A 26,319-nucleotide genomic window follows, 5' to 3' on the forward strand; every position below is an offset into this window, starting at 1 on the left:
GAAGGTGTTGGGAGTCTTGGGCCACTGTCAGACAGACCTGCCTGGGAGTGAACCAGGGTGACCACAGGGGCTGGCAGGGGGGGCTGCTCACTTTGTCACCTCGGGGCTGGGACACACCCTTCTGCCCTCTATTGGCTTCACATCCAGGCTAAGGATGTTAACATCCTTAGACATGCTATAAGGGAGGAATAGGGGATCCTCTGCCTGTCCACCCTGCCCTGAGCCTTGAAGCGCTGAGCAGAGGTGCAGCTGGACTCTTTGTTGTCCCTTCCACTCGGGGGGTGGGGCAGGGGCCCCTCAGTCTTCAGTCAGGGTTCTCACATTGAATCCTAGGAGGGCCGGTGGCTCCTCTCTACCTTCGCCTGAAGACATCTCCTCTTAGGAAGGCCACAACGCTTTGAGACCCAGTAGAAAGAGTGAGGATGACCATATTTGGCCACCCCTGCCTGTGGTCGCTTGAGACACAAAGTTGTGGTAGGCAAATCTGGAACTTATGGTTTGCCTCCCTGGTCCTCACTCAGGTTCCTCAGTTTGACTCTGGGATGGCCTCATTCCTTCCTCTCTTGATCTCTTACTCTCCCTATTTCTCTGTCACCCTGACAGGAATTGAGGGTTGCCTTCACTCTGCCTGACATCTTTCCCGATGTCTCCCGGGACTGACAGCAGGGCGGATATGATGTGCTGCACCATTGTTATGGTTTTCATGCTCTGCTCCTTTTTCAGGGCCCTTACCCTTATCCCTGGCACAGCCTGGCAGTTGTCCCTTTTCTCGCTTCCAACCAAGGGCCTCACCACCCCGAGTCCCCAGAGGTGGAAGTCACGTAAGTCACATCTAGTCACAGCTGTTTGGAGATTCTGAGAGCTAACAGCGGGGGACAAAACTTGATGGGACTCTACCGTTCTGAGGTTGGTGACACCTACAGTCCTCACTCTGTCAGGATCTAGGAGGCCTCCTTCTACTGACCTGAGTCCCCCAAGGCTGGAAGCCAGTGGGTGACACATTTGCATACTCCTGCCTGGAGCCCCCAGCCAGGTCTGACAGGGCGGTGGGACTGTTCGTTCTTCTCTCTTTTCCGTTGTTTCTCTTGGCCCTCACTCAGTCTTCACACTGCTTCTTGCCATGACCTGGAGGCCCGTTCCCCCATGCTAAGGCTTTTCATGGCCTAAGACCACCTAGGGGGCTGTGAGGGTTGCCTCCCGTGGCAGCCCTTCCTATGGTCCCATTGCCGACAGTGGCCGAGGTGTTCTGTGGCGTCTCTACCTTTATGGTTTGGGTGGTTCCCTCTTGACGTAGGGCCCCATGCCGGATTCTTGGCATGACCTGGAGTTTCTCCCTCTGCTCCGCTGAGGCTCGCCCCTTCGACCCAGCGCCTCACCTCCTCCACGAGACACCCCCAGAGGACACGAGCGGGACAGGAATGCCAACATTCCTGGGTTTGCAGAGAGAAGACAGCAGTGGTCGGGCTCTGCGTGGCCCCGTGTGTTCTGGTCGGTGTCCCTTTCCCCTGATTTAGAGTCATCAACTTGCCTCCAGTTAGGGACAAGGTTTCCACACCGTGAGGACCGAGGCTGCTCCCATTAGGCAGAGGCCCTCTCCTCCGTGAGACCACTTCCCGTGGAAAGAGGGGACACCTCAGCTGGAAAGCTTTGCCCTGGGCCTCCTAGGACTGACAGCAAAGGTGGGACTCTGGGCGTTCTCCTCTCTTCTGGGGTGAGGGGTCCCCTTGCTCCTCACTCACGGTCCTCCTCTTGACTCATGACCAGCCCTGGGACTCTACCCTCCACTCACCTAAGGCCGTGCTCCTCAGACTAAGGCTGTTACCTGCCTGGACATTCCGATTCGGAAGTCAGGATGAACCCTATCTGTCCGGGGCTGTTGGGATCCTCTGAAAGATCATAGTAGGGGCTAAATTTTAGGACACTTCCCTCTTGTCGAGTGACTAGCCCCTCGGGCTTTGCTCGGGTGTCTAACCTTGACTCCGGGGAGTATATGGGACTCCTTCCTCTACTGAGTCGGCCAGCCTTCCGGCAAGGCTGTCATCTTCCTGAGACACTAGACGGGGAAGGCCGGCTGCTACTCCCTGGCTTCCCCCTGCCGGAGGCTCTGTGTGGTCCCCTCTGTCATAGGGGTCCACTCATCAGCCCTCAGTATCCTCACCTTAAATGCCAGTAAGGCCTGTTGGATAGGATCTGCTGCTTGGACAGAATCGGAGCTGCTGCCCCAGCACCAGAGACCTCGCCTCCCCATGAACCCCCCTCCTCTGTTCCCCACCAGAAGAAATGAGGGGGAGCCTCAGCAGGAGAGCACCGGCCACAGCCACACGAGGCGGAAAGCAGGGTATGTGTTGTGGAGCCCCTGGCGTTGCAGGACGGGCAGTTCCTCCTTCCTCATTCGGGGTCCCCACCTTGCTACCTGTCAGGCTGGGACTCTTCCCTCCACTGCCCTGAGGACACAGCCCTTAAACTGAGGCTTCTCTATCTCTGAGAACCTTGAAGGAGGAGGGGATGCTCAGGTACAGCTCTACTTGAGGCCCTCTAGGTGTGAGGGCAGCTCACCTCGGTAATCCCATGTTCTGGGGTGTGGGTGTCTAGGGTCCTCATTTTGTCCTCTCCTCAGTTAGAGGCTGCTGGAAAATCCACATCCCTGCCGACCCTCGAGCAGGTTTCTGACTGCGGGCCTTGCAGGGACTTGGGTGCTGTCCCTAGGAAGATGTGACATTAGGCAGGGGTGGGGGGGAGGACTGGGAGGCTGGGGGTAGGGGGCTGCCCAGATGGTCTGCTGCCAGAGAAGAATCACTGTGATCTCTTCCTTCTCTTTGCCAGCTAGACAGCATCTTCCGGGCCTCTCCTTCTAACAGATTTACTTCTTATAGGGACGAGGCAGGGCCCGTCAGGATTTTGAGAGCCCCTGATCTTTTCGGGTTGTCTGATGTTGCATGTACAGGTGATCCTGTTGACACTGGTTGTCAGTTTTTTCTTATCTTTGGTCACGCTACACACTTATGTAGCATTATTATTACCGTGGCTGTGTATTCCAAAACGCTGCTTTGGGTCAGGGTTTTATTTATCCCATGAGATAGAGTGTGGAGTGATGAGAAGAGAAAGAATGAAAAGCTGGGAGGAAAGGAAGAGCATGGGTCTTGAGATGGATCTAAACCAGTCCAGAGCAGGGATCCAGTCCAAGGGAGGTCACTCACCACTCCCGTGAACTTGAGGCATTTACAGGTGCTTTGTCTGTAAAGGAAGTTTGCTATAGGAATGTTGGAATTTATGTACCATAGGAAGCATTTCACATGCTCAGTAGAAAAATACCCGGCCTGAACGAATGGCAGTTAGGATTGGTATGAACCCCCAACCTCCCACCCCCCCCCCCCCACCTGAGTTTGGTTTTCCCTGAATGCTTATGTCCAGAGAGAAGGAGCAAGAGTGGGGGGAGGGGCAGGGAGAGTGTGGGAGGGAGAGACTCCCAAGCAGGTTCCACACTGTCAACAGAGAGCCCGACCCGGGGCTTGATCCCACCACACTGGAGATCGTGACCAGAGCAGAAACCAAGGGTGGGTCGCCCAACCAACGGAGCCACCCAAGGGCCCCATCTGAGTTTACTTTTCATCCACCAGGTAGCAGGGAATATACAGTGCACAGAGACAAAACAAACATTCTTGAGAACACATCTTTTCTTTTTACTAAGAGAATGAATGGAAAAGACAAACCATGAATTAAACACCTTTTCTTTTTATTTAACTAGTGTTCCTCCGTTGGCTATTCCCCACTCTTTTCCGTTTTCCTCTTCTCACACATGAAAATCCCTACTGCATGCCATGTTACCTACTTCTGGACCATAAATGCAATATGGATGGTCTGTGGCTTTGTTTTGCACACAGCAACACTGTAACTCTCCCTTGAGGAACAGCCACGGAGGTAAGAGCCATGCCATTCTTTAGTTTATATTCTAGCGCTAAATAAGGGATACTAGGAAAAAACTTGTAAACACCTAAATAAATACGAATGATATGTGTGTTGATATTAGTTAAGAGTTTAGAACAAATATGAAGGAGATCTACTTACTTCCCTCCAGCCCCCGGACTCTGCACTACCTGGAAGGTCAAGGGCCCCCTTCCGCCCCGAGCAGGAGGAGCAGCCGCCCCACCCGCCTCGCTAGATTCGGCGGCAGCGGCCCACCCGGGCCCGGGACGGCTCCCCGGCTCCCGAAGGGCCCGCAGCCTCGCCAGCGGAGGCCACCCTGGCTGCGCCTGCGGAGCTATCGCGCGCCGCCTCTTCCAGCAGGGCCTCCTGGTACAGCTGGGGGAAGCAGCTGGGCACCGTGTCGTTGATCTTGGCCAGCACCTGCAGCACCTCCATCTTGCTGGTGTGGGCGCGGGCTCTCGGGCCCCACAGGAACTCGTAGCGCTGAGGCTTGCTGCCCGGCACGTGGCGGTACTCCAGGTACTTCTGGCGCACCAGGTCTTGGGTGATGAGCTTCCTGGGCTCCCCGAAGATCGGGTGCCTGCGGCCCGCGTACACGCCCAGCACGTTGAGGAACTCCCACACCTCCTCCTCGCTGGCGCGGTTGCCCTTCATGAAGATCACGCCCAGCAGCGCCATGACCAGGCCGCTCTTGGGCAGCCCCTTGTCGCCGCCGTCGCCCTCCAGGCCCGGCTTGCTGACCAGCACGTAGGCCCGGCCGCCGGCGTCGCCCTCCCGGAGCTGGAGGCCGAAGAGCAGCTGCAGGCGCTCCGAGGTGCGCCTGAGGATCTCGGCCCAGTGCGCCTCGTACTTCCTGCTGACGATCTTCAGCAGCGCGGCCCGCGTGATGGGCTCCTTGCTGGCGTGCTTCTCCAGCAGGAACCGCACCAGCATGTCGGCCTTGCGGCTGAGGGGGTCTTTGCGGGCGCCCGGGCCGGGGGGCGCGGCCGGGCCCTCGGCGCCCTGCTCACGTGGCGGGCTTGCAGCGCCTGCGCCGGGGGCGCCGGGGGCCCCGGGGGCGCCGGGGGCCCCGGGGGCCGGGGCACCCTGAGGCTGCTGGGCTGCACCCGCCCGGGGGGACCCCGGGGAAGCCTCCCCAAGGGGCTCCGCCGCCGCCGCCGCCGCCGCTGCTGCTGCTGTGGCGGCGGCGGCGGCGGCGGCGGCCTGAGCACCCTCCACACCCTGCCCCTCACCCTGGCCCTCGTGGCGTTTCTGGCGGGCGCGCAGCTTGTTCTTCTGGCGGCGCGGCATGACGACGCTGGGCCCGGCTGGCAGGCAGCGAGGACACCTGTAAGAGCGGGGGTGGGGGGCAGGAGTTGCCCTGGGCTTCGGCCAAGGCCGCCCCTGCAGGGTCCTCGAGGGCACCGCTGTGCGACCCCCCAGGGCTCCCGACGTCCCGGTCAGCCTGCCCCCTCGCCCACCCCCCCACCCCCCCCACCCCCCCGCCGAGCACCCTGTGGAGGCACGTGGGGGGAGCCTTGGCCCCAGCCAGACAGCCCTGCCTGGGGGCCACTCGGGTGACAGCGGGGTTCCGAACTGACGCGGGAGAGCCCTGGGTCCCGGGTTTGGGGGCCCTCCCCGCTCACATTCAGGCTCGGCACGGTACTTGTGGGCCCGACCCAGGCCCCCACCCCCGTCTCCTGCTCTGAAGGCGACCCCGCCACCTTCCAAGGGACCCACGGGGCCGAAAGGAGGGAGCGCCTCGGCCCCCCACGGAGTCAGGGGGCACCTGGTGCTGAATGAACGCTTGTGGCAGGCCTTCTCTGTCCCGGGTTCCTTGGGTGCTGGGAATGACGCAGAATCCCCACTTGGGCTCCGTGTAGGACCTGGGACCCTCCCTCCCACTGACTGCTGGCTGCAGCTTCGGGACACAGCTCCCCCCCGGCCTCAGACCTGGTATTTCTTAGACGTGGCGGGCTGTCTCAGCCTGGCCTTCCTTTCCTGGCATTTGCAGGGTTGACACGAGCGGACAGGCCACGTTCCCTCTGGTCCCCGGGGCCCGGGCCCGGACCCTACCCCCCCCCCCCACCCCTGCCGGCCAAGGTCAGGAGCGCCCCTGTCGCGGAGTACGGAGTCCCCCCAGTCCTCACGAGGGTCCCCTCCTTCCCTCCACAGGGCCTGGGAGGGATGGCTCCCTGTGCTGAGCCGCGCCAGCGTCCAGCAGCCTGGGGCCGAGGCCTGCAATCCCTGACACCCGGCGGGGGAAGCCAAGGCACTTGGGATGAACGGCCATGCCGGGGGTCTCCGAGCCCCCGGAGCAGGGGCGGAACGGGCCAGGGTCTGCGTGGGCCCCTCTTTTCAGGGGAGACGGGGCTGGGGGTGTCGGGGAAACGTCCCCGCGGTGGTCGAGCCAGGGCTGCTCTCACCTTGACCCCTGACGGGACGTGGGACCCCCTCCTCGTGTTCAGCCAAGGCAGCGGCTGTCCGACCAGGCCTCACTGCCCAGCGCCGGGAGGAAGTTGGAAGGGCCACTTCCGGTCATGTGGGCCTGGCCCCCAGATCGACAGTGGAGGGGGCGGGCTCTGGGGTTGGCGTGGGGGGATGGGCAGGGGGGCTGCGTTCCAGGGGGGCTGGAGTCCCTCCCGCAGGACTGGCACGCGGGCTTTCGCGCACTCTTAGCGGCTCCTGTGAACTCTCCCTCTGCTGTGCTGTGTCCGAGGGCCTCAGACCAAGCGTCTCGCTTCCCACTGAGCACCCAGCAGTAGGAAATGTTTGGGGGTCTGAGCTTAGCAGCCATGGCTGGGGCTCCCCCGAGCTGACAATGGCCAGGTGTTGTTGCCTTTGGGGGAGCCCGTGTTCCATGTGGGAACTGCCTCAATCCTCTCTCGGTGTCTTTCCTTGAGTCCTTTTGGGTGCTGGTCGCTGTCCCTCTTGTGCCTTTAGGTCGATGCCATCACTGCCTGTGACTCGGGATATGAAGTGCAGGCTACTCACCTCTCCTGGCTACTGCTGCCAGAGGCCTTCCAGAGACGGCTGCGGGAGGACAGAGTCCTCTGTGGTCCCGTGTTGGAGGTTAGAGATGTTGCACCGAGTTCTTCTCAGTCCCAGAGTTGCTCCCGTTTGTAACTGAAGCCTCTCACCCCCACCATGGTATTGAGAACCCCACAGAGAAAGTCAGTTGCTTCCTAGCCTCATAGCTCTGCCTGTGTCTTCTCCTGACTGACATCACTGCCATTTCTGAAAGCTTCTGGGATATAATTCTGGCCTGTGCATAATTACTATGATACTTGTATTCTATTTTAACATTTTTGGGGTTTTTTGTATTTTTGTGTCTTTCTTTTTTTTTTGTATTTTTGTATCATTTGTATTTTTAACATTTTGTATTTTCGTATCATTTCCCTCCCAGCCTCAAGTAGGGTGTTTTTGGGGTTCTGAGCTTAGCAACTCTACTTGGGGCCCTCCAAACAGGACAGGACAGGGACTATTTTGTTCTCTCCTATGTCGTGCATGCACCTCTCATTAGTCTCTCAATGTTTGGCTTCATTTCTAATAGTTCTTTGGTTACCTCTAATTAGCTGGCCTAAGGCCAACTCCTTATACCACAGGCTTTGACTTTGTGAGCCTCCTTTCATGAATTCCTTCTCACCAGGTCACTCCTGCCTGAGGCTTCCCAGAAGTGGCTGCCATAGAATGAGAATCCTGGTGTGTTCTCTTTTCTGGGTGGAGGAGCCCATTCGATTTCTTTCAAGGAACCTGGAGTTAGCAACTCTGGAGTTCTTTCCTTTGCTCACTTGATACCTCATCACACCCCCTATCAAGGCCCTTAGGAATCCCATGGAAAAGTGGGTTGCCCCTTAGCCTGATCACTCTTCCCGGGGTTTCTTTGGCTGATATCATTCTTACTGATCATGGTTTCTGGAACCAGTTTCCATCCTTATGTGCAATTATTGTGATACTCGCTAGTAGTCTGTTTTATTTTATGCGTTTTGTTCTCGTAAGATGTTAATAAAGGCCAGTTCACATTCACTGGCATATTTTCAAGTAGTTATTAGCACAGCCTGTGGACTCATGCTTCCAATATAAACCCCTGCTTTGGTGCAGTCCTGGTATTTCCCCTTGGTCCTGGCACTTAGGCTCTAAGGAGCTGCCTTAGGTTCCTTTATTGAAGGTGTAGAAATTCATTGTCCTAGGGAATACTGAAAGGATCAAGGGCTGGACTTAAAACCTTCCCTCCAGTCAGTTCTGTCATCTGCCTCTCTTGCAGGCTACCTACTGTCCTCAGTCACACGCAGGCCTCTGCCTGCCCACATAGATATTCTAGGTCAAGACAGAGTTAGTATTCCCCAGGGGCTCATCATTTTTGTTGTTTTGCTCTTGTTCATATTCGTTTTGTTTGTTTGTTTGTTTCTTTGTCAGTTTTTCCAGGGTTGGTTTTGATTATGGGAAAAAGCAACCTGAATTGGTGTCATTTTTGTAGCTGTAGGTAAAGCCATAAATCTGTAAATACAGTAAAGAGAATTGACAGCTTTGCAGTGTTCTCTTTTGTATAAATAAACATTGTAAACTGCTTTTTTGAGTACTATTTTTCTGAAGTCGATCAGTAAGTTTTTATAGTTGTCTCCTAAAGAACTTGTAGGTGTCTTTTTGTTTTTGTTTTAGGTGTATCTTGGCTATTATTGTTGTTTTCAGTGATATACTTTCCATTACATATTGTAATTTGTTAGTGATTTTGTTGGCCAGATTCCATAATTGACTATATTGATCTTTTATATATCACCTTTCCCAAGTTGCTTACGTATCTTAATAATTTCTGTACCGGGGCGCCTGGGTGGTTCAGTTGATTGAGTGTCCCACCCTTAATTTCAGCTCAGGTCATGATCCCAGGATCCTGGGATCAGGCTCCATGCTGAGCCTGGACTTGGCTTGGAATTCTTTCGGTCTCTCCTCTGCCCCTCTCCCCCACTTGCATACTCTCTCTTTCTCTTAAGAACAAAAAAAATTAATTAATTTTTTAAAAATCAAAAAAAAAAAATTTCTGTACCAATTACTTGGAACTTTTTAATTAAGAGATCATATTGTTACCACAATTTCTTTTCATTATTCTTTTGTCTTATTTACTTTGGTATTCTTATTCTTGTGTGATGGTTGTGTACTGGGTATTTTTTTTTCATTCACTCATAGACAGAGGATTTAATACCACTTATCTTTGTCTTCTCAACCCTATTGCAGTGGTTCACGTTTATTATATTCACTGTAGATTTTAGAAAATGACAATTCTTACATATTTTTAAAAATATGGAACACTTTGCAAATTTGCCTGTCATCCTTGCATAGGGGCCATGCTAATCTCTGCATCATTCCAATTTTAGTATATGTGCTGCTGAGGGGAGCACAGAAATTCTTGTCTAATGCAGGTTTGCCAAAACTTATTATCATCAACAAGTGTTATTTCTTTATATATTTTGGGGGACGAAAGGCTTTTTCTTTATCCTCGTACATAGTCCTGTCCCTTTCCCCCCTTTTTTGTCAACATAGTGATTTCCATTTGACAGTGTTTTCTAATGTTGATTCTCTGCTATATTGGAAACACTATGAATTGATTTAGGGTGTTCGTGCAAGCGAGCTTGGTTTCGGTGTTGTTTTATTGAGGGATTCTCATCTGGTCTTTGTATCAACAAGAGGTAGCCTATTAAAATGGTTGAATAGGGGCGCCTGGGTGGCGCAGTCGGTTAAGCCTCCGACTTCAGCCAGGTCACGATCTCGTGGTCTGTGAGTTCGAGCCCCGCGTCAGGCTCTGGGCTGATGGCTCAGAGCCTGGAGCCTGTTTCCGATTCTGTGTCTCCCTCTCTCTCTGCCCCTCCCCCGTTCATGCTCTGTCTCTCTCTGTCCCAAAAATAAAAAAAAATAAAAAAAAAAATAAAAAGTTGAAAAATAAAATAAAATAAAATAAAATGGTTGAATAACTGCAAATCTTTTTGTATAGTTTAAAAGAATTTTCATGAGATAATTACCTTTTCCTTTACCGTTTTGTGCAGTAAGCCCCAAAGCCTGGATGGCCCTGAAATATTTTGATGTTGCCTTGGGTTGGGCTGCTGTTTCAGTTTCTTATTTTGTTGATTGAATATTTCTGTTTTTCTGTGGGCCTATTTAATCATATATATTATTAACCTTCAAAATAAAGCATGTAGTTATTTCACCAGGAAAATGGGTTTATTTGGAAATAGAAAAGAATTTCAGTTTGGGACTGGCAAGCTATGGCACAACTCCAGGCAAGTCCAAGAACAAAGTCGAGGAATATTCTGGTAGATGGAAAGAGGAGTTGGACGGAGCTCTTAGAAAGTCCATTGGAGGGGCGCCTGGGTGGCGCAGTCGGTTAAGCGTCCGACTTCAGCCAGGTCACGATCTCGCGGTCCGTGAGTTCGAGCCCCGCGTCAGGCTCTGGGCTGATGGCTCGGAGCCTGGAGCCTGTTTCCGATTCTGTGTCTCCCTCTCTCTCTGCCCCTCCCCCATTCATGCTCTGTCTCTCTCTGTCCCAAAAATAAAATTAAAAAAAAAAAAAAAAAAAAAAAAGAAAGTCCATTGGAATAAACTGGGAGTTTAAAGTGGCTTTTCATTGGCAGAGTTGTGACCGTCTCTCGTTGGCTGGGATGTTACTGGGCAATGAGATAGTCTTTTTTCCTCCTGCTCTTGTAGTGGAGTCTGAGCTCTTTCTGTTGGGAATGCATGTCTACCTGTCTGCAGTTGAAGACAAGTGGTAGGACATGAGAGCTCCCCGTTCTAGCCTCCCGACCCCATTTGAAATGAGTTTTCTTTTATTTAATTTCACAATATCTTGATTAAAATGCTGCATTTTGTAGGCATATCTCAAAGACATTGCAGGTTTAATTCCACACTACCATAATAAGTATTGCAGTAAAACAAGTCACATGAATTTTTCGGTTCCCTGTGCATTCACACTATACTGTAGTCTATTGTGCAAATGCATTATGTCTAAAAAAAAAAAAAAAAAAAGAAAGAAAGAAAAGAGAAGAAAAAAGAAAACAGTGTGCACACCTTAATTTAAAAATAGCTTAAAAAAATAGCTTAACGAAAACTTCAAACTCGTGGTTCTGCTTATGTGGGATAGATTAACTAAGTAAAATTTCTAAATGCCGTTTCAGGTGTATATGTATTAAACTGGATTTTATTCATGATGCATGCGTATAAAATATGTGTTACTTTTATGTAATTTGAATGAAGGATACTTTAAGTACATTTGAAAATATGTAAAGTAAGAAGGTGGTAATCGCCATATTGAAATTATACTGCAAGTAGCTAGGACTTAAGAAGTTGTACTAAATATTCAAAGGTGAGTGTGTTTTATGTAGTCATCAAGGATAGTGTCCCGTAGGGGAAAAAAAACTTTTCAAAGGATACCAGTTCTATTAGAAGTGAGGAAAATGAGAAGGGAATTGTTTTTTAACAATGTCTGGAGAAAATTAGAGCTTGTTGATGCTCAATAAATACCTTTTGTATCAATTAATTGACTGGTTGCTTTATATGGTAAGACAGTGAGCTGAGATATACATGGTAAGATGAAGTACAGAGGCATACCTTGGAGATATTGTGGCTTGGCTCCAGACTACTCCAGTAAAGCAGACACTGCAACGGAGAGAGTCCAGTGAATTCTTTGGTTTCCCAGTGCATATCAAAGTTATGTTACACTTTGTTGTAGTCTGTTAAATGTGTAATACATTTTGTCTTTAAAAAGTACGTATCTTCATTAAGAAGTACGTTACTGCTAATGATGGCTAACCATCATCTGAGCTTTCAGCAGTCGTAATCTTTTTGTTGCTCGAGGGTCTTGCCTCAGTGTTGATGACTGCTGACTGATCAGGGTTGTGGTTTTAAAGGTTAGGGTGACTGTGGCAATATCTTAACATAAGACGACAGTGAAGTTCGTCACATGTGTGGACTCTTCCTTTCACACACAGTTTCTCTGTAGCATGTGACTGCTGTTTGATAGTATCTTCAGGAATAGATTTCATCTCATGAAACCACATTGCTCACCCACAGAAAGCAACTCCTCATCCATTAATGTTTTACCATGAGATTGGAACGTTTCAGTCATATCTTCAGGTTCCACTTTTTCCTAGTCCCATTCTATTTTCACCACATCTGCAATTGCTTCCTCCACTGAAGTCTTGAAATTCTCATAGTCATCCATTAGGATTGGAGTAACTTTTTCCAAACTCCTGTTAATGTGGTCATTTTTACCTTTTTTCATGAATCATAAATGTTCCTAATGATATCTAGAATGATGAATCCTTTCCAGAAGGTTTTTTTTTTTTTAATTTTTTAAATGTTTATTTTTTGAAAGAAAGAGAGACAGAGCACGAGTGGGGGAGGGGCAGAGAGAGCGGGAGACACAGAATTCAAAGCAGGTTCCAGGTTCCAAGCCATCAGCACAAAGCCTGACACGGGACTTGAACTCACAAACCACAAGATCATGACCTGAGCCGAAGTCAGTTGCTTAACCCACTGAGCCATCCAGTGATAGAAGCCGAGCTACCCAGCCTGAGTGGAAGGCCCTGGGGCTGTGGACGGATTGGTGACTGCAGGGCGGCCCGCCGACAGGAAGCTTCTTGTACTCCCGCTTTTAGGTAATTCGGCCTTAAAACTACCTGGGGTATTGTCTGTCGGGGAATGGCCCTCGGCAGGCCCCCTGAGAAAAGAACCATTAGGGAAGAAAATAAGGTTCCGCCAGAAATTGTGCGGCCTTACGTTTAGCCCTTGCCATCCCCCATGGAGACTCCTCTCCTTACAGGAAGGATAGCCTCACACCTCTGCCAGCAAAGAGGGCCTGTAAAGGAGAGTCATACGGATTTGAAAGCCCCACTCCGGCAACTAAGGGGTGTATCTCTGGGCACGGGTGACTTCAACCCCTAGGCCCACCTGGCCCCCAGGAGGCATTCCAGATGATGACTGAACCTAGTCTGTTAAGCTACAGAATGGTTCATTGGTTCCTAGGTGCATGGTCTGAGAATGTGTGAGGCATGGGTTTCTAAGGCCTTTTCCGCCCCTTCCTGGCACCTCGGACGAGGCGAACACATTGTTCTTCTGGCCCCATGTGGTCAGGAGGTCACGTCCCTGTAACTGTTCCACTTGAGGTGTTGAGAAACGGAGGGCCTTTCACGAGAACGGCAAAGCACATGCTTTGTAGATTATAGATAAATGCAGGTGCATAATGGAATAATGTAAGAAATTAATCTATAATCAAAGGGTATGCAGGAAAGTTAGGGGAAATCATCATGTTATTTCTTAAAGGTTGTTTATACATAGGAGCATTTTCAAAATTAGATAATGTTAGAAAAACATAGATGACGTATGCTACAAGGAAATCACTAGCATATATAATGCCACGTTTGCTGCAATAAATCGGCCAGTTCAACACACTGCTGTTGTCTGTGTCCATTTTTATTTTAGTTTTAGTTTTAGTTTTTTATTTTCCAGTTTTTTATTTTAATTTTATTTTATTTTCACCGACGCCGTTCATCCTTCAGGAATCCTTGGGTCTGCTGGAGCTGGACTCTGGCAACCCAGCTGTCCCATCCAGAAGGTTTTCAGTTGACTTTGCCCAGATCCATCAGGGGGATCACTAGCTATAGCAGCTATAGTCTTAGGAAATGTATTTCTTAAGTCATAAGACTTGAAGTTTGAAAATAATTCCTTGATCCATGGGCTGCAGAATGGATCTTGTGTTAGCAGGCATGAAAACAACATTAATCCCATTATACATCTCCATTGGCGTTCTCGAGTGACCAGTTGCATTGTCAATGAGCAGTAATATCTTGAAGGGAATCTTTTTTTTTTTTTTTTTTTAAGAGCAGTAGATCTCAACATTGAGCTTAAAATGTTGCATATGTCATGTTGTAAACAGGTGTGCTGTCATCCAGGCATTGTTTTTCTGTTTAAAGAGCACGGACAGAGTATTTTTAGCATAATCTTTAAGGGTCCTAGGATTCTTGGAAGGGAAAAATGGGCTTTGGTTTTAACTTAACGTCACCAGCTGCCCTAGTCCCTAAAAAGAGAGTTGGCCTGTCTTTTGAAGCTTTGAAGCCAGGCCTTGAGTTTGTTGCTGTAGCTGTGAAAGTCCTGGATGGAGTCTTCTTCCAAGAAAGGACTGTTTGATCTGCACTGAAAATCTATGTTTAGTGTAGTCACCTTGGTGAATTATCTTAGCTATATCTTGAGAATAACTTACTCTAGCTTCTACATTAGCACTTGCCGCTTTTCCTTGCACTTTGATGTTGTGGAGATAGCTTCTTGACTTAAATCTCTTGAACCAACTTCTGATAGCTTCAGATTTTTTCTTGTGCAGCTTCCTCACCTCTCTCAGCCTTCAGAGAGGTGAATAGAGTTAGGACCTTGCTCTGGATTAGGCTTTGGCATAAGGGTATGTACAATGTGACAGGTTTGGTCTTTTATCCAGATCACTGAAACTTTCCATGTTTTACTATTGTGTGTTCATTGTAGTAGTACTTATAATTTTCTTCAAGGACTTCTCCTTTACATGTAAAATTTGACTGTTTGGTGCAAGAGCCTTAGCTTTTGGCCTTTCTTGGCTTTTGACGTGCCTTCTTCACTAAGCTTAACAATTTCTAGCTTTCGATTTAAAGTGGAAGACTTGGAAATTCCCTTCGCTTAAACACTTAGAAGCCATTGTGGGGTTACTAATTGGCCTAATTTTAATACTACTGTATCTCAGAATAGGCCGGCTGGATGAGATGAGAGATGGGGGGAACGGCTGGTTGATGGCACAGTCAGAACACACACACAGCAATTATTAAGTTTGTCATCTTATATGGCTGTGATTCTTGGCGCCTCAAAATAATTACAGTAGTCCCTCAAAGATCATTGATCACACTACCTTAACACATATAAAAATAATGAAAAATTATGAAATATTGCGAGAATTACCAAAATGTGACACAGAAATAAGAAGTGAGGAAATTCTGTTGAAAAAATGGCACCGATAGTCTTGCTTTCCACAGGGTTGGCACACACCTTCATTTTGTAAAAAAAAAAAAAAAAAAAAAAACCACAGTATCCGAGAATGACCATAAAATGGGATCTCCCTGTATATCACTTTTTATATTAAAGACATGATACTTACATCATGTTTATATTTATAGAAGCGTTTTATTATAGGAATTCTCAAACAGATAACAATAGTATGGAGAACAGAGGAATGAATGCAATTACCAAACATTCAGCAGCAGCAATTCTCAATATTAGAGGTAGAATCTTGTTTGCATTAAAGTTTAGGTGTTTGTTTATTGTCAGGCACACTCCAGAGGTAAAATTGTGCGCTTCCATTAGGAGATAGCTGATGTCTGTTTTTTCCTTGATGGTAATGTTATCAGTCATCATCTTTATCCATGAATCTGTTAGAGGCGGCAGGATGGGAATTTTCTCATTCTGTAATTCCTGAGTTCTTTTAAATCTGAAATTCTCTAGGTAGAACTTCTTTGTCCATCATTTATTTATCTTGAGATCTTGGTAATATTTATTGTGGTATTTTATAATTGCTATAACTGTTCTGCACCTTAATTTTGCCTGGTTTTATTTACCTAATATCACATATAACTGCTTCTTTCACTGATGATTGTAATACTTATAAAGATGGTTAGGTAAACCCTTTCAAAGTACTAGCTTTCATTACTTGGGTCTTCTGTCTTCTAATTGATCACTTTTGCACTCATCTGTATTGTTTCCTACCTTTGCTTCTTTGCGTTGAATATGCTGTTCAGTCGTTTGGATGTTGTAAACATTTTTGTCATCAATCTAATTAATACAATAAATATCACCCGTAAGTACCACTTGGACTGTTTCCAGCAGTAGAGTACTGTAGAGCTTTATTTTCAGTGCTCACATTTTTTTTTTTACAAGTTGACTCTCTCTCTTAATGCTTTTATGATATTTTGAGTATGTGTATGTGTTTATGCTTACAGGCACTAAAACTGAAACAGAGTTATTTAGAGGAAGTTTCAAGTTGCAGAGTTCATGGGGTGGTAGGCTTTGTTAGATTTTACTTATTAATGATAGAAGAAATTTGAATAAATTTAACTGTAGTAAAAGAGTTGGGTTTTTTTCCCCCTGAAAGTGAAAGTAAGGTTTGGTGTGAGAAAATCAATAAAAATAATTGGTGAACTGCAACAGATTATCCAGGAAAACAGAAAGTATTCTGAGTATATAACTCTGAGAGGATGTTTGTTTATTCAGAAGCTTTCTATTTTTCATGCTATTTCAGGTTTACAGAAAAATTGGACAGAAGTACAGAGTTCCCATATACCGGCTCAGCCCCTTACACAGTGTCTCCTGTTATTTACATCTTGTCTTGCATTAGCCTGGTGTGTTTGTTACAGTTAATAAGCCAATATTGCTACATTATTAGTAGCTAAAGTGGAGAGCATACATTAGGGTTCGCTCTTTGTGTGTTGATGTTGTATATGCTTTTTTGTTTAATGTTTATTTTTGCGGGAGAGTGCATCCACATGTGCACGCACACACACACACACACACACGCGCGCGCGTGAGAGAGAGTGCAAGAAGGGAAGGGACAGAGGATCCAAAGCAGGTTCTGCGCTGACAGCAGAGAACCCGGTGCAGGGCTGGAACTCAAGAACTGTGAGATCATGACCTGAGCCAAAATTGGACACTTAACTGACTGAGCCACGCAGGCGCCCCTGTGTTGTACATGCTATGGGTATTGACTTATGTAGCCATCATTGTAGTATTCCGTATAGTATTACACAGAGTGGTTCCCCTGCACTATAAATCCCCTGTGCTCCACTTATTCGCCCTCCCTCCATCCCCCTGAATCCCTCATCTTTTCTAATGTCTCCATAGGTTCACCTTTACCAGAATGCCATGCATTTGAAATAATATAGTATGTAACCTTTTCACATAGGCTACTTTCTTTTTTTTTTTTTTAATTTTTTTTTTTCAACGTTTTTTATTTATTTTTCGGACAGAGAGAGACAGAGCATGAACGGGGGAGGGGCAGAGAGAGAGGGAGACACAGAATCAGAAACAGGCTCCAGGCTCCGAGCCATCAGCCCAGAGCCTGACGCGGGGCTCGAACTCACGGACCGCAAGATCGTGACCTGGCTGAAGTCGGACGCTTAACCGACTGCGCCACCCAGGCGCCCCCACATAGGCTACTTTCACTTAGCAGCATGCATTTAGCCTTCCTCCATGTCTTTTCATAGCTTGAAAGTTCACTGATTTATATCGCTGAACAATCTTCTACTGTCTGGATGTACCACAATTTGTTTATCCATTCACCTGCTGAAGGACATCCTGACTGCTTTCATCTTTTGTCATTTATGAATAATGCTGCAGTAAACATTTGTGTGCGGGTTTCTGTATGAACATAATTTTTCAACTCGTGGTTACACACTAAGGAGTGCATTTGCTCCATTGTATGACAAAAGTATGTTGACTTTTGTAAGATTGTTAAACTGCCTTTCCATGCGGCTCTGCCACTTTTGCCTTCCCACCAGCCCCTAATGAGAGTCGCTGTTGCTCTTCATCCTTTCCAGCATTTGGGTTTTTCTGGGTTTTAGATTTAGCCGTTCTAATTAATAGGTGTGTTGTGGTATCTCTTTGTTTTAATTCCCAATTTCCAAATTCGATATTGTGCTAAGCATCTTTTTATTTGCTGATTTGTAGAAAATGGGTATCATTTCCTCCTAAAGAAAATGAGCCCCTCTGGGATGGTTGTTTTCTCTTCTAGAAGGTTATTAATTATTGATGGAATTTCTTTAATAGAGATGGTTCTAGTCAGAGGATCTGTTTTTCCTTGTGACTGTTTGGTAGATTTTGTCTGGATTTGGTCTCTTTCACCCAATTTATCAAATTGTGAGCATAAAATTGTTCTTAACATTTCTTTATTTTCCTTTTAGTGTCTCCAAAATCACTAGCAATGGTCTCTTCTTTAATTTTGGATACTTTTTGTGCCTTTCTTTTCTTATTTAACCTGGCTAGAAGTTCATCAATTTTATTGACATTTTCAAAGAATCGGCTTTTGCTTTTGTTTTTTCTCTACTGATACTTTTATTGTCATTGAGTTCTGCTCTAATATTTATTATTTCTTTACTTGTACTTAGGATTTTAATGTGGTGTTCTTTTTCTGCTTTTCCAAGGTGGAAGTTTAGGCTATTAGATTAGATCTTTCTTACTTCTCATATATGCATTCAGTGCTACAAATGTCCTTCCAAACACTGCTTTTGCTGCATTCCACAGGTTTTTTTTTTTTAAATGTTTACTTATTTTTGAGAGAAAGAGAGACAGAGCGTGGGAGGGGCAGAGAGGAGCAGGGGCACAAAGAGAGGAAGACACAGAATTGGAAGCAGGCTCCAGGCTCTGAGCTGTCAGCACAGAGCCCGACGCAGGACTCGAACTCACGAGCTGTGAGATCATAACCTGAGCCAAAGTCGATGCTTAACCGACTGAGCCACCCAGGTGCCCCCAGGTTTTGATATATGTATTTTCATTTCATGTAGTTCACATTAAAAAAAATTTTCTCTTGGGAGTCCTCTGAGCCATCTTTTATTTAGAAGAATGTTGTTTAATCTCCATGTACTTGAAGGTTTGTGCTATTTTTCTGTTACTGATTTCCAGTTTCTTTTGTGGTCCTATAGCATACTTGTATCATTTCTGTTCTTTACATTTGGTGGTGTTTTATGCTGCAGAGTATGGTCTTTCTTGATGTTTGTTCCATGTGAGCTTGGAAAAAAGTGTGTTTTCTGCTGTTTAGACCTTCACTGATGGTGCTCTTCAGTTTAACTATACTACTAAGAATTTTCTGGCTGCTGCATTTGTCACTTACTGAGATATGTGTGTTGAAGTCTCTTACCTATATTCGTGGATTTGTCTCATCAGTGTTTTTTTTTTTTCTCATGTATTTTGACACTGTGTTTTTTGGTGCATACACATTAAAGGTAGTAATTTATTTTGGAGAACTGATTCCTTTATGATGATGTACCTCTCTTTATCCCTGGTAATTTTCCTTGATCTGAATTCTGCTTCATCTGAAATAAAAATAGTTACTGTAGCTTTCGTTTGTTTTTCCTAGAAAGGTGTATCTTGTTCCATCTCTTTACTTTCTTTAATCTGTTAGTATCTTTATATTGAAGGTGGATTTCTTGTGGACACTATGTAATACGGTCTTGTTTTTTTTTTTTTTAATCTCCTCCAAGAATTTGTCTTTTAAGTAGTATATTTAGACCACTGACTTTTATTTTTTTAATGTTTATTTATTTTTGAGAGAGACAGGGCGAGTGGGGAAGGGGCAGAGAGAAAGGGAGACAGAGAATGCAAAGCAGGCTCCAGGCTCTAAGCTGTCAGCACAGAGCCCGATGCAGGCTCGAACTCAAAAGCCGTGAGATCATGACCTGAGCCGAAGTTGGACGCTTAACCGAGCCACCCTGGCATCCCTAGACCACTGACTTCTAAATTAATTATTGCTAAGGGTGCCTGGTGGCTTAGTCGGTTAAACGTCCAACTTCGGCTCAGGTCATGATCTCCTGGCTTGTGAGTATGAGCCCTACGTCGGGCTCTGTGCTGACAGCATGGAGCTTGATGCCTGCTTCTGATTGCTAAATCAATCATAATTGCTAAATAGATTGTTTCTGTTACTAATTTGAGCTCTTATCTATTAGATCAAATTAAAAAATGATTTTGCCTTTATTTATTCCTTCTCTGACATTCTTCTTGTCTCTGTACAGGTCGGAGTTTCTGAGCTATATCATGTTTCTTCTCTTTGAAGAACTTTTTAAAACATTTTTTTGCAAAGGAGGTCTACTGGTGACAGATTTCCTCAGTTTGTGTTTGTCTGTGACTATCTTTTATTCTCTTTCACTTGAGGAGATTCTTTCTCAATATAGAATTCTAGGTTGAGTTTTGTTTATCTTTTTCAACTCTTTCAAGCTTTAATTCAACTCTGTTCTTGCTTGCCTGGCTTGTGAAGAGAAGGCCAATGCAGTCTTTATCCTTGTGTCTCTCTAGGTAAGGTGTCTTTTTCTCTGGCTTTTTTCCCCCCAGAATTTCTCTTTTGGTTGGTTTTCTACAGTTTGAATATGATATGTCTAGATGTAGTTTTTGTTAATCATACTGCTTGGCGTTCTCTGAGCTTTTCATATCTGTGGTTTCGTGACTGTTGCTAATCCTGGAAAATTCTCAGTTTTATTTCATATATTCTGTTTCTTTCTCTCCTTCTCCTCCTAGTGTTCCCTTTACATGAATATTATACCTTTTGTCATTGCCCGCAGTGTTGGGCTTTTCTCTTCCATCTTTTTCATTCTTTTTTCTCTTTGCATTTCATCTGGAAGTTTCTCTTGACATGTTTTCAAATTCATTCATGTTTTTATTCAGCCATGTCCAGGCTTTTGATGAATCTTTCAAAGGCTTTCTTCATTTCTCTGGTATTGTTTTTGATTTCTAGCATTGCCTTATGATTCTTAGTGATTACATCTCTCTGCTTACATTATCCTCAATTTATTCTTACATGTCATTTCCCTTTTTCCATTATAGCCCACAGCATATTAATCATAGTTATTTTAAATTCCTGATATTATGGGGCATCTGGGTGGCTTGGTTGTTTAAGCATCTGACTTCGGCTCAGGTCATGATCTCACAGTTCGGGAGTTTGAGCCCCATGTTGGGCTCTGTGCTGACAGCTGGGAGCCTGGATCCCGCTTAGGATTCTGCGTCTCCCTCTCTCTCTGCCCCTCCCCTGCTCGTGCCCTGTCTTTATCTGTCTCAAAAATAAATCAAAAAATTTAAAAATATAAAAAAATATAAATTCCTGATACGATAGTGCCAAAATGTCTGCCATATTTGATTCTGGATCTGATGTTTGCTCTCCCTCTTCAAACTCTGTTTTTGTTTTTTGTTTTTACATTTTTTTGGGGGGGCACCTGGGTGGCTCAGTCAGTTAAGCGTCCGACCTCGGCTCAGGTCATGATCTCACGGTCCGTGGGTTCAAGCCCCGCGTCAGGCTCTGTGCTGACAGCTCAGAGCCTGGAGCCTGTTTCAGATTCTGTGTCTCCTTCTCTGTGACCCTCCCCCGTTCATGCTCTGTCTCTCTCTGTCTCAAAAATAAATAAACGTTAAAAAAAAAATTTAAAAAAAATAAATAAATATTTTTTTTTTTTAACGTTTATTTATTTTTGAGACAGAGAGAGACAGAGCATGAACAGGGGAGGGTCAGAGAGAGGGAGACACAGAATCTGAAATGGGCTCCAGGCTCTGAGCTGTCAGCACAGAGCCCGACGCGGGGCTCAAACTCACGGACCGCGAGATCATGACCTGAGCCGAAGTCGGCCGCTTAACCGACTGAGCCACCCAGGCGCCCCTGTTTTTTGTTTTTAGTATGACTTACAATTTTGTTGTTGTTGAAAGCTAGATGTAATGTACTAGGTGAAAGATATTATGATTTTTCTGGCTTGGAGTTAAGCAGTGTTTACTGTTTGCTATAGCTGCACTTGTCAGAAACAAAATTTTCTCTGGTGTCCTTCTTTTCATCTTCTCTGTTTTCTTTTCTTTTTTTAAAGTTTTTGTTTTATTTTTTAAAGTTATTTATTTATTTACTTTGAGAGAGACGGAGACAGTGCAAGAGGAGGAGGGCAGAGACAGAGGGAGAGGGAGAGTATCCCAAGCAGGCCACACACTGCTAGTGCAGAGCCTGACCCAGGGCTCGAACCATGAAACCACGAGATCATGACCTGAGCCGAAACCAAGAGTCAGAGGCTTAACGGACCGAGCCACCCAGGCGCCCCTTATCACCTCTGTTTTCCTTAAAGAAGATGGGACATGTACAGTTATTTCCCTTGCATTCCTTTGTGACTGTATAGGAGCTGTGCTGATGTGGTAGTAATGTCTGGAACATGGGGGAGTGTTCCATGATCTGATGATTCGTTCTCAGTTCTGTCGTGAGCCTGTGCCCCTGGGCTGTGACTTCGCAAGTGCTTCTCAGTTTTTTCAGTCCTTCAGTGAAACTGGAAGTGAAGAGGGCCTATTTCTGCTATTTCCCTTCCTCCTCTTGGAAGGCTAGAGGGGCTAGGGTTGGCATTTCCTCTCCCCTAGATGGTTAAGGCTCTGGATAAAACTCTACTCGATTAGGCTCTGGTAATAATTTCTCTGTAGGCAAGCCTTCTTATGAAGGCTTTGGGCAGTCTTGAGGATGACTACTTTTTCCTTTCCCCTGCTGGAAGTACAGTGACATTTTTACCTGACTTTTCTTGTCACTCTAAGAACCTGCTAGGGCTCCTAGAAGTAAAACTTAGAAAAGTTTAGGGGTCCCTATTAGACTAGGCCCACCTAGACCTTTTTTTCTTTAATTTTTTAATGTTTATTTATTTTTGAGAGAGAGAAAGACAGAGTGTGAGCGGGAGAGGTGCAGAGAGAGAGGGAGACACAGAGTCCGAAGCAGGCTCCAGGCTCCGAGCTGTCAGCACAGAGCCTGATGTGAGGCTCGAACTCAGGAACCGTGAGGTCATGACCTGAGCCAAAGTCGAACTGTGAGGTCGTGACTTGGGCCAAAGACAGACGCTTAACCGACCGAACCACCCAGGCACCCCATACGTGCCTAGAGTTTTTAACTCGAGGCGAGTCTCCAGCGAGTCTCCAGCACTTTGTGAAATACACTTTAAGTGTTCCGTTCCTGGTACCAGCTCCAGTACTGCTTTCTGCTCCTGGACTTAGGCTCCTGTGAGCTGTGATTCTGTTTCAACTGGTTTCTCTCTCCACTTTGGTGGGGACAGCCATTAGCCTTGTGACCTCAGTTCTCTGATGGATCTGAGTTGCCAATATTCACTTTGTTCATAGGTTTTCCTATTGGGAGGAGGGGTGTGACCAAGTGATTCCTTGCATGTTAGACTGGAAATGGCAAGTGACCACGAAAAATCCACTCTCAAGCTCATTTTGTTGGCCAAAATTAATTTCCTTTCATCTTTGGGACTTAGAGGGCTTTTTGTTGTTGTTGTTTTGGCTATTATATGGAGACTAACCTCGGTACCTAAACCTAGCCTGCAATCCTGCCACTTTGCTTTCTCCACAGGCCTTTTGAAACATGGCAGATTCCTTCTTCAAGGCAAGCAAGATAGCAAGAGCATATCTGATAGTAAAGTGCTGTCTTATGCAATGTCTGTTATCAGACGAGTGTTGTCATACCTTTGACATGTAACGTAATGTGATTATGAGACTGACATCCTAACGCTTTTGTCAGAATCTCTTCCTCAGATACCAGGGTATGAGTACCCAAATGCATGGCTACGAGGAGGCAGGGAATCATGGGCCCCCTGAACAGTTCTTTCTGCCACAATCTGCCCGGTAGGCCCCATTGTTTCATGTCCCTTCCTGATACCAAATACTTCTCACCCTTCTAAGATCCTCAAAGGCCTGATCCAGGGACATCACCTCCAAATTCCAATCTTACATTTTTTAGTGTTTATTTATTTATTTTGAGAGAGTGCACAAATGAGGGAGGGGCAGAGAGAGAGGGAGACACAGAATCCGAAACAGGCTCCAGACTCTGAGCCGTGAGCACAGAGCCCCACGCAGGGCTCAGACTCAAGGACCGCAAGATCATGACCTGAGCTGAAGTCCACACTTAAACTTTGCACATGGTTCTGACATGCGGTGGGACAGGTACACAATGCCTACCCACAATGCTCCAAAATTGAAACATTCTCCCAGTTTCTCAGGGAATCACGTGTAACTGCTAAGAGCTACTTTGCTTTCGCCTCTCACCTCAGAGACACATCATTTGAGGTTTTGGCACCAGTCCACCACTCCCATAGCCTTTACCTCTTGGACCACAGGGTGAAACTTGAACTTCAGTAACCGGAGAATGGCAGTTACTGAACTCCTGAACAGACTTATCTCAGGAAATTTACTCTTAATTGCTCTTGCTTACGTTCCCACCTTCTATTTTCTTCTTTTAAATTATCCTTGTGCACTCCCGTAATACCCCACCAGTTTCCACTTGCTCTTATCACAGAAATCCTAGCATCCCCAGAAATAGCGTGGTGTTTTCCAAAAAGCAGGTATTCGCTTAATGGTGAGGGAATGAATGAGTCGATGAACATATTATCTAATTTAGTGAAATTTAATTTCTCCTGCATTCTTGAATAAGCTGAGTCAGTGTGTGTGTGTGTGTGTGTGTGTGTGTGTGTAGGTATGTGTATGTTTAAATTTTCAGAACAAATTGAATGTTTAGGGAATTCAAGAGTTGAGCATTCATTTTTTGCTTTCTCTCTGTTTCTTTAGCATGACAGTTGTACTGTTCTGTTCGTTCATATTTCCAAAGAAGCAATTGCTCAATTGCCATATTATTCTGTTTAAATCACCAAATAAGATGGAAAATTTACCAGTTTGTTATACAAAACAGCATAGCTCCTCAATTTGATGCACAATGGTAAATGTGTGGTCAAAGTAGTGATTCATAAGCTTACATTCTGAAGCTGGATAAATTTTCTGTTGAAAGGAACAATGTTGAGAAACTAAGTGGGAAGAAAGAAGGATAGAAAGGAAGACTAAAAGGAAGGAAGGAAGGGTGGAAAGAAGGCAGAAAACCCTCCAAGTTACCCAGTAAAACAGGAGTATGATGGTGATCTATGTGTTCCCTCCTGCCCGACAGCAGTTCTTCTCTACGTTGGAGGAGGAAGGACCTATTCAATCAGGAAGTGAAGAGCCTGCCCCAAGACTTCAGTAGGGGTAGAAAAGCTTCTGGCCATGACCCTGGGCCCTGCCCAAGCCCTGGCAGTACCATCGGCAGCTCTGGCTCAGGCTCTTCCTTCCCCATCTCCCAAAGAGTTGGTATTGGCATAGCAGAAATGGAACCATATCATTGTCTTTGGTCAGAGATTTCAGGGCTTTCATCTTGTTGGTTTCTTTGAGCTCTTGGGCCCCACAGGAATTCACAGCATGTGGGATCACTATCAGGAGCATGCTTGAACCTCCAAGTTTCTTTCTTGTACTAAATGTCTAGTCATGAGTTTTCTGGCTTCTCTGCAGATGAAGGGCTTTCTCCAAGCATATATCTATATAATATTCAGGAATTCTCAGATCTCCTCCTCATTGGTGCAGTTGCTCTTCACAAAGGTCATGCCTAGGAAGGTCATCAGGAGACCAGCCTTTGGCAACCCCTGGTAGCACTCCAATTCCCATCACGGGTGAAATCCAGTGTGCTAACAAGGGCATCGCTTAGTTGGGTCAGAATCCTTCAAGTCAAGGGCAAAGGCCAACACCATGCATTGGAGGCTCTCCAGAGGATCCCAGGAAAATGGTCCCTGTGCTTTTTGTCAACCTTTTTTCAGCATGTGTGCTTTCTGGGATGGGCTCTTTAATTTTATATATGAGCAAAGGAACTGAATCAACTAAGCTGACTTCTTGGTTTAAGGGTCTCTGCGTGAGTTCTCTGTGGCAGATGGGGCTTACGAAGTGCTTCGTATCATTTTCAGTTCTGCTACGTGACGCATCAGCGGTACTGTGGGTGGTGGTTGCGGGAATGTCAGAGGCCTGGAGATTGCTCTCTTTCCTAATGGCAGGCAACTTGTGGCAATACCCAGAAAAGAGGGGCAGAGGAAATGGATGATGCTTCTTGTCTTACTGCCGCGCCCTGACGTCCCTCCAGATCCTGAGTACCACCTCAGCCAAAGCTGAGTACAGCTGGCTGGTACCTCTCAGGTCTGAAAGCAGAGGCAAGGATGTAGTAGTGCTTATGCTCTGAGGTGTTTTGTTGTGTTTTGTTTAAACGTTTATTTATTTATTTGGAGAGAGAGAGCGAGAGAGCAGGGAAGGTGCAGAGAAAGGGAGATAGAATCCCAAGCAGGCTCTGCACTGTCAGGGCAGAGCCAGATGTGGGGCTCACCCCTACAAACCATGACCTCTGAGCCACAACCAAGAGTTGGGTGCTTAACCAACTGGGCCACCCAGGTGTCCCTATGCTCTGAGGTTTGTGGTCACTTGAGTCCTCCATCATGCAGATCCTCATATGTGATTACTGCTCCTTGACTACCACTCTCTACAAGCTCTGAGATTTTGCTCAAGTGGACCCTTTGTAAATAATAGGTAGGATCCCAGGCTAGAGATAAAGAACCTGCAACAAAAGGCATAGTGCCCAGGACAGGTGACAGGCTGTGTCCTAGTCCATTCGGGCTGCTATAACAATATACCAGACTGGGTAGCTTATAAACAACAGAAACTTTTCAGTTCTGAGGGGTGGGTGTCTAGGGTCAGGATGACAGTATGGTTGGCTTGGTGAAGGCTATCTTCTGGATTGCGGGCTGCTGACTTCTCACTGCATCTTCACATGGTGAGGGATCTCTCTGGTGCCTTTTCACTAGAGCTCCTCCCTCGTGACCTAAT

The 26,319-nt window shown here is 46.4% G+C and overlaps 1 protein-coding gene and 1 non-coding gene across 2 annotated transcripts; both read right to left on the reverse strand.

The window, feature by feature from the left end:
• Nucleotides 1-3,633: 3,633 nt before the first annotated feature.
• On the reverse strand, nt 3,634-6,415 carry LOC145714653 (melanoma-associated antigen B1-like). Its single transcript, XM_081794325.1, has 2 exons — nt 6,330-6,415; nt 3,634-5,251 (listed from the first exon to the last, which is right to left on the reverse strand). The coding sequence occupies exon 2, from the start codon at nt 5,212-5,214 to the stop codon at nt 4,156-4,158; it is 1,059 nt and encodes a 352-aa protein (XP_081650451.1). The 5' UTR covers nt 5,215-5,251; nt 6,330-6,415; the 3' UTR covers nt 3,634-4,155.
• A 2,777-nt stretch (nt 6,416-9,192) lies between these two features.
• LOC145714724 (U6 spliceosomal RNA) lies at nt 9,193-9,296 on the reverse strand. Its single transcript, XR_014136942.1, has one exon. It is a non-coding gene; the product is annotated as a U6 spliceosomal RNA (small nuclear RNA).
• Nucleotides 9,297-26,319: the final 17,023 nt, after the last annotated feature.

Source organism: Panthera onca, chromosome X (genome assembly GCF_046562875.1).
Source record: "Panthera onca isolate mPanOnc1 chromosome X, mPanOnc1 haplotype 2, whole genome shotgun sequence".
Classification (NCBI taxonomy): Eukaryota; Metazoa; Chordata; class Mammalia; order Carnivora; family Felidae; genus Panthera; species Panthera onca.

Excerpts from the sequence above, each read along its gene's own strand:
- LOC145714653 (XM_081794325.1), bottom strand. The coding sequence starts at position 5,214 with ATGCCGCGCCGCCAGAAGAACAAGCTGCGCGCCCGCCAGAAACGCCAC.